At 36.5% G+C, this 8,119-nt stretch overlaps 1 protein-coding gene across 1 annotated transcript; it reads left to right on the top strand.

Annotated features, from left to right (window-relative positions):
- The first annotated feature begins 7,156 nt into the window (after nucleotides 1–7,156).
- Nucleotides 7,157–7,683, top strand: si:ch211-240l19.7 (uncharacterized protein LOC799219 homolog). The gene has a single exon (XM_051665735.1). It carries the CDS (start codon nucleotides 7,191–7,193, stop codon nucleotides 7,590–7,592), a length of 402 nt encoding a protein of 133 aa, XP_051521695.1. The 5' UTR covers nucleotides 7,157–7,190; the 3' UTR covers nucleotides 7,593–7,683.
- The last annotated feature ends 436 nt before the right edge of the window (nucleotides 7,684–8,119 follow it).

Genomic DNA, 8,119 nt, shown 5'->3' on the forward strand with positions numbered 1-8,119 from the left:
TATATATTGTATACATGTTTATAAGGCAACCCAGAGCATGTGATGTAAATTTAGAATTAATTTTAATACTAAAGTTATTGATGAATCATGATTTGTTTGTGAAAACATTCATATGCAGATTTCACACACAAATTATTTAAAAGGTTAGGGAATGAGGAAAATAATTAATATCAGGGAAAATTACATTTATGAAATACTGAACATTGGGTCTCATTTACTAATAATTGTGTGGATTAAAAAAAATATATGTATAATTTATATAAATATATATATATATATATATATATATATATATATATATATATATATATATATATATATAGACACACACACACACACACACACACACACACACACACATACAGTTGTGCTCAAAAGTTTGCATACCCTGGCAGAAATTGTGAAATTTTGCCATTGATTTTGAAAATATGACTGATCATGCAAATAAAACTGTCTTTTATTTAAGGATAGTGATCATATGAAGCCATTTATTATCACATAGTTGTTTGGCTCCTTTTTAAGTCATAATGATAACAGAAATCACCCATATGGCCCTGATCAGAAGTTTACATACCCTTGAATGTTTGGCCTTGTTACAGACACACAAGGTGACACACACAGGTTTAAATTTCAATTAAAGGTGAATTTCCCACACCTGTGGCTTTTTAAATTGCAATTTGTGTCTGTGTATAAATAGTCAATGAGTTTGTTAGCTCTCACGTGGATGCACTGAGCAGGCTAGATACTGAGTCATGGGGAGCAGAAAAGATCCATCAAAAGACCTGCGTAACAAGGTAATGGAACTTTATGAAGATGGAAAAGGATATAAAAAGATATCCAAAGCCTTGAAAATGCCAGTGAGTACTGTTCAATCACTTATTAAGATGTGGAAAATTCAGGGATCTCTTGATACCAAACCAAGTTCAGGTAGACCAAGAAAGATTTCAGCCACAACTGCCAGAAGAATTGTTCGGGATACGAAGAAAAACCCACAGGTAACCTCAGGAGAAATACAGGCTGCTCTGGAAAAAGACAGTGTGGTTGTTTCAAGGAGCACAATACGATGATACTTGAACAAAAATGAGCTGCAAGGTCGAGTTGCAAGAAAGAAGCTTTTACTGTGGCAATGCCACAAAAAAGCCCGGTTATAATATGCCCAACAACACCTTGACACGCCTCACAGCTTCTGGCACACTGTAATTTGGAGTGACGAGACCAAAATAGAGCCTTATGGTCACAACCATAAGCGCTATGTTTGGACAGGGGTCAACAAGGCCTATATTGAAAAGAATACCATCCCCACTGTGAAGCATGGTGGTGGCTCACTGATGTTTTGGGGGTGTGTGAGCTCTAAAGGCACGGGGAATCTTGTGAAAATGGATGGCAAGATGAATGCAGCATGTTATCAGAAAATACTGGCAGACAATTTGCATTCTTCTGCATGAAAGCTGCGCATGGGATGCTCTTGGACTTTTCAGCATGACAATGAGCCTAAGCACAAGGCCAAGTTGACCCTCCAGTGGTTACAGCAGAAAAAGGTGAAGGTTCTGGAGTGGCCATCACAGTCTCCTGACCTTAATATCATCGAGCCACTCTGGGGAGATCTCAAACGTGCGGTTCATGCAAGACGACCAAAGACTTTGCATGACCTGGAGGCATTTTGCCAAGACGAATGGGCAGCTATACCACCTGCAAGAATTTGGGGCCTCATAGACAACTATTACAAAAGACTGCACGCTGTCATTGATGCTAAAGGGCGCAATACACAGTATTAAGAACTAAGGGTATGCAGACTTTTGAACAAGGGTCATTTCATTTTTTTTCTTTGTTGCCATGTTTTGTTTTATCATTGTGCCATTCTGTTATAACCTACAGTTGAATATGAATCCCATAAGAAATAAAAGAAATGTGTTTTGCCTGCTCATTCATGTTTTATTTAAAATTGGTACATATATTACCAATTTTCCACTCCATACTCCAAGGGTATGCAAACTTTTGAGCACAACTGTACATACATATGTGATAATCCATGCAATTATTAGTGAATGAGACCCAGTAATATTTCATCAATTTACATTTGAATGATAATGTCTGTGTAACTGTTTTTATGAAGTGAAATCAGACACTTAAACTATAAAAACAAGCCTTTCAAATATTTCAAAAGTTCATAATTAGTAAATGAATAAATATATGAGTAGATTTCAATGTTTGATTTTAGAAGACATTTCTGTTTACTTCTGTACTATAAACGTTATGTTACTGTGTTGGTCACCAGTTGAGTATTAGACAGTCAGTCTCACCACTCCAGTTGATTTGACCCCTCGGACGATGAACAGGTAGTCTATGATCCAGGCCAGCAGGAGACACAGTGCCTGTCCCATGTGAATGCCTCCATTCTCATTGATGGAGGATGTGATGTTCAGCATCTCGCGGTAGAAGTAGTACTCTGTGGGTGAAGCAATCTCACACTCCTCCAGATACCCCGCCCGGTTACTGTTGATGGGACACTCAGCCCAGGGCAGCACTGACTGCTGATGCATTAACACATGACAAAACACATAAAAGACATTTCTGATCCACAGATGGGTAAATACTTCCTAAACTACAAGATTATACTCATTATATGAAGTAGTTTCACTGGAGTCAAGCAATTCTTTTGAGAAATTTGTTACAAGCTACTAAGAAAAAGTTCTAATAGTTAGTCTTCAACACATTAGACTGGGCTGATTTTATGTTTTCAAATATTTTTGACCAAATTCTGAGAAAATATTCTGAAAATACATGTTCACTTCATTTTATGTGCATCCTATTTGCTATTATTAAATTATACTTAACAAATACACAAACGTACACATGTGTAACATATTTTGATGGATTTGATGATGCTTTCAGCTGTCAATAAGAGTGTTATCCACATTTTACCATACTTAAATCCATTCTGCAGAAATTCCCAAAAAATCAGCACAAAAAATGCCGGATTCAACCATCGGCTTTCCTCATCCTGATATTTCCTTGATATCAGCATTGGGTTCACTGATAAGCCTTTATCAAACATTATTCTCTTCATTAAAATTTAGCATTAGAAAAACATCTACATTTTGTTGACAGTGAATTTAAAGTAATTTATTTTTCAGTAAACGAACCTGAAATTAATGGAAGAGATACCAGAAGCTCCAGGCGTTGATGCCGTTGTAGTACAGACACAAGTACATGGAGGTCACAACACTGGCAATGCCTGTAATGTGCAGATGATCATATAAATAAAAGATGATATCAGATCATTTTATGGCATTATGTCTTGTAAATGAAGTACAGCGAGCGTCACATCACTGACCCACTCCACCCACGGGCTGATGGTGTCCATGCTCCGATGCTGACCAGATGAATCTTCTGACCTATGGCCAGCTTCATGCAGAACAGAGGAATCCCCTCCAGCACCAACATCAGCAGATACGGGATCAGAAACCCACCTGGAGAAATACAAACACACATTCAGAGAAACACATGAAATAAATGGCACTTTAAAGTCGGCATGAAACGGAAGTTGCGATAGTTTTTTCTTCCCTATTGTGACGTATATCCAAGTGAAGCGGCTTCTCGAACAAGAAAAAAATGTAGGGTGGGACTTGAGTTTGTCCATGGTGTCACGTCACATGAACTTCAAACAAAATGTAGAAATATTATTGCGTAGCCTAAATTTAAAATTACGTTCACGGTTAAAGTCAAAACATTCAGGGCTGAAGCCCTGGAAAAATGACCTGGCGACGCCGATGGTAATAGTTCGCATAAATTATTGCGTCATTTCATAAGTGAGAACACTTCTCATTGGAAGATTCAAACGTGCATGCGCTGTCGCCTTGACAACGCTGGCCTTTTCCGAAAGGCACCCAGACAAGCACTTGTGGGGCTTTTCCACTGCAATGCATGGTACGGCTCGACTCTGCTCGTTTTTTGGGGGTTTTCCACTGTGGATAGTACCTGGTACTTTTTTTAGTACCACCTCAGTCGAGGTTCCAAGCGAGCCGAGTCGATAGTAAATGTGACGTCAAAACCCTACAGATCACTGATTCGTCAGAGAGAATCATCACTACCAGTGTCACTGGATTTGCGACACGGGACATCAACCCGCTAGTTTTAAAGTTAGCAACAGCGATAGCAGTATAATTTGTTCACGCAACTTTCGAATTGTGAAAAGAAATGGCTGTGCACAAAACCACGCAGTGGTCAATAAACGAGGTGCAGACATTCCTCTCGTTAGTAGCCGAGGAGAGGATCCAACGAGAGCTGGATGGGGCGACACGAAACGAAAAAGTATTTCAGGAAGTGTCTCAGCTGTTGGCCACACATGGCTACTATGACGATCAGCCTATAATCCCACCCACGTTGAGGCTATACTAAACTGCAGTGGAAAAGCAAGCTCAGAAAAGCAAGCTCAGAAAAGCGGGCAGAGTTGAGTCGAACCGTAACGTGCAGTGGAAAAGTGCCAATAGATAAAGGCTTACAGAAAGCTAATTTATGCTAGTATCACCTTCAAATTTGAAACATAGCTTGGTAAGACTTAGGGCTTTAGCCTGTTGTGTCTATCCCACAGCATTGTGTATTTATTTCGTAATAAGTGTGAAATTGTTTTTTTTTTTCTTTTGTGTTTGCACTTCTTTATCTCTTTGTTAGTAACAGACTGAGTAATTTTGAAGATTCATAGTAAAGTCTCAAGTGTTAGCTTTCTAAAGATACTTGATTATGTGTGTAGTCAGAGGGACTCATGAGCAGTAAACCTTTTATTTTGGGTGTGTCATTTACCCCGTTCCTCACCAAAGTGGAGGGCGCAAGGTAACAGATTACGAAGCACATGAATTTAAAAAAAATAATGATGTGCACGGATAAATCCTTTATAATAAATACTGAAATGTTCCATAAAAAAACAAGAATTGTCCATTTTGATTTCATGGTGACTTTAACCAGTTGCCTTGTATTTGCTTCTAGAGTTCACTATCTCTCTCATATATTTGATCATTTTACACACAGAAACACTTTTGCCTACAAAGTTTTTTGTGGCTTTATGATGAGGGATCCAAGGTTAATATTGTTAACTAAAACTAAAACCATAAAAAAAAAAAAAAAAAAAATGTATTTGTTGAATTAAAATAAAATATTATTTTATTTCAGCTAGATGCCAAGGCAACATTTCTCATTTTTGTTTAGTTTAAGTTGAAGTACTAAAATAACTAAAACTAAATAAAGTAAAACTAAACTACATAGACATACTGTATATATATATATATATATATAAACAATTACTAATTTTAACTACATTTAAAATGAAAACAGAAAATAATAAAAATTATAATAAATAAAATAAAATCGAATTCAAAATATGAACAAAAACTTTAATAGTAGTATTTCAATGATACTAAAATAACGCTGAACGATTTCAAGCATTTTTACCAGTGAATTTCCATGACTTACTCTGTGACTTTTCAGCCATTTGTACTTATTGGATAAGGACTTTTACAATCAGTATATGATCAATTAGTTTGTTATTATTCATGAAATCATGATTTTGAAATGATTTTCATGATATGAAATTTGAAATAATTGAAAAATATGCAAACACTACAGATGCATTTATGCCATGCATAACGTGATTAATAACAACACTTCATTTACTGAATGTCATGTTATATAAAGGTACATTCCATGACTGTTCCAGTTATTACAGTGTAAATGTGAAACGACATGAGCACTTTGAAGGTTGAGCACTAACTCTCTCTAATCCTCACAGGAAAACAGGATTACTCTGAATAATGAGGGAATTGACGGCATCATGCAAATCAGCAGAGAGAGAGACATGGGTACATAAGATAAATAATATACATTTTAAAACTGAGGTCATGCTACATACTGCAAAGTTACTTACCCCAAGTAACCTCAAGAGCACATTACTGACAGAGCCCTTTGATTAAAAAATAATATTTTGGGGGCAAAGTATTGCTCTAATTCCAATGAAATTATCATCAACTATAGTTATTCACATAGTGCACCACAAGAGATTCCCTACTGTCTTTACAAATTTTACAAAAACAGTGTACAAATTCATATGAAATTCAGAAAGCTATTTATTCGATTTAGGCAGGTATTAACATCAGTGTTGGGAAAGTTACTTTTAAAAGTAATATTGCGTTACTCCCTAAAATGTAACTAAAAGTTGCTTGAAAAAAGTAATCTGATTACACTGATTAACACAGTTGCATGTAAAGTAACTTGCCCCAAATCTAACTTATTAACTATGCTTATCAAATAGGATAAAGAGCTACGCATGCTTTAAGGGAATGTACTAACTCTGCTTCTGCACATGTACTTTGTGTCCTGTCCTGACATACTGTATGTCCTGACCAAGTAAATGAATAAAGAAAATGACTTTTTTTTTTCTTCTAATAATATATGAAAGACAAATCTTCATGTATACAGAAAGCACATCAGTTTTAGCTGCTGGGTAAAAATATAATTTACCAGCTGTCCAGATGGTGCTCTTGTTTGCCTTTACCGACTACCTACAGTTGTCACCATCTTAAAAAATAAAGACCTAAAAAACACAAAAAAATGAAATAAATGGCATAAAAGTAGTAAGACAGATGTTATGGCTCTAAAAATGATAAGAATGAATAAACCAAAGCACTAGAGTCTGCATGAAGACATCATGATTCTGTTTTGGACAAGTTTTCGACAGTCTTAAATGTTTGAATTTGTCTGCAATTGCAGAGAGAATTATATTGGAGGTAGAAAAATAACAGCAACTGTTTTCTGCTTATGAAAAACCTGCTTTTGTAGCTATAGCTCAGAACAGTGAATTATTACAGTATTTTTATTCACTCTTGCTGACTTGACAAATTTAAATTTGCCAACATGTTACACAAACAAACTGTATCAGCAAATCTGATAACAGATGACAGCATGGGATTTAACCACCTGTTGATCAACATTTGGAAGATTTATGTGATTGAATTGGCTTTATAAAGGGAGTGAGGATCAGGAAGCATTCATACAGAATCTAATACAAGTGAGGTAAGGCATCTTTAACACTGAATCACACCTCAGCTTCCTGCAACTTTTAACATATGGACGTTATGTTCTCATTTTAATATTTGTGTTAAATCTTCATTATAACCGAACATCTATTCTTTCTGACAGACATGGCAATCATTTATGATCTTCGGCTGATGTCTCTGGCCCTGCTGATGCTGGCGTCTCAGCTGAACTCTGGCAGTGCTGCTGTAGTGGTGTATGGTTTACGAGCCAATGACCTCACTGGTGATCCTCTTGGAAACAAACCCGATCCATACGTCAAGATATGGTGCGGTGGCGCTTATCAGGAGACAAACCATTTCCAGGGCAACTCTGATCCTACGTGGGATCAAACGTACCCCTTCTCAAGCTGTACATCTGAGGACAATCTACAGCTGGAGGTGTGGGACAAAGACGTGAAGTATGACGATCGCTTGGGCTCCTATAGTGGAACGGTGGGAACCGGATCTAAAAACAGTCATTTTTCTGTGGGCAAAGGAAAGATGTATTACAGCTACGATGTGAACTAAATCTGTTCCAAATCAGCACTTTGTAAAGCTGCTTTGAGACAAACCTCCTTTGTAAGAAGCTCAATAATAATACAGCATGATTTAAACACTCTGTATGTTTTTCCTTGATATATGTTCATCAAAATCTACCCTCGGCTGACATTGCTTTTTAATAAAATGCTTTTAGTCTATTAACTGAAATAAAAAGTAGACTACATGTGCACTCACAATACATACTAGTGTCCACAATTTAGCCGTAGATAAGAAAGAAATCTTTATGAGTGAGAATCACAGTGCAGTGAAATGTCCAGAAAGGTGGATGAAGAAAGTTAGTTGCTGAATTTTCAGCATCATTAGTCCAGTCTTCACTGTCACATGATCCTTCAGAAATCATTCTAATATGCTGATTTGGTGCTCAAAAACGTTTCTTATTAATGTTGAAAACAGTTTTTGCTGCGTAATATTTTTGTGGAAACCGTGATACACTACCATTCAAAAATGTGGGCTAAGTAAGATTTAAAATAATAATAATATTAATACTTTTATTC

Source organism: Myxocyprinus asiaticus, chromosome 31 (assembly GCF_019703515.2).
Source record: "Myxocyprinus asiaticus isolate MX2 ecotype Aquarium Trade chromosome 31, UBuf_Myxa_2, whole genome shotgun sequence".
NCBI classification, from domain to species: Eukaryota; Metazoa; Chordata; class Actinopteri; order Cypriniformes; family Catostomidae; genus Myxocyprinus; species Myxocyprinus asiaticus.

Excerpts from the sequence above, each read along its gene's own strand:
- si:ch211-240l19.7 (XM_051665735.1), top strand. The coding sequence starts at position 7,191 with ATGGCAATCATTTATGATCTTCGGCTGATGTCTCTGGCCCTGCTGATG.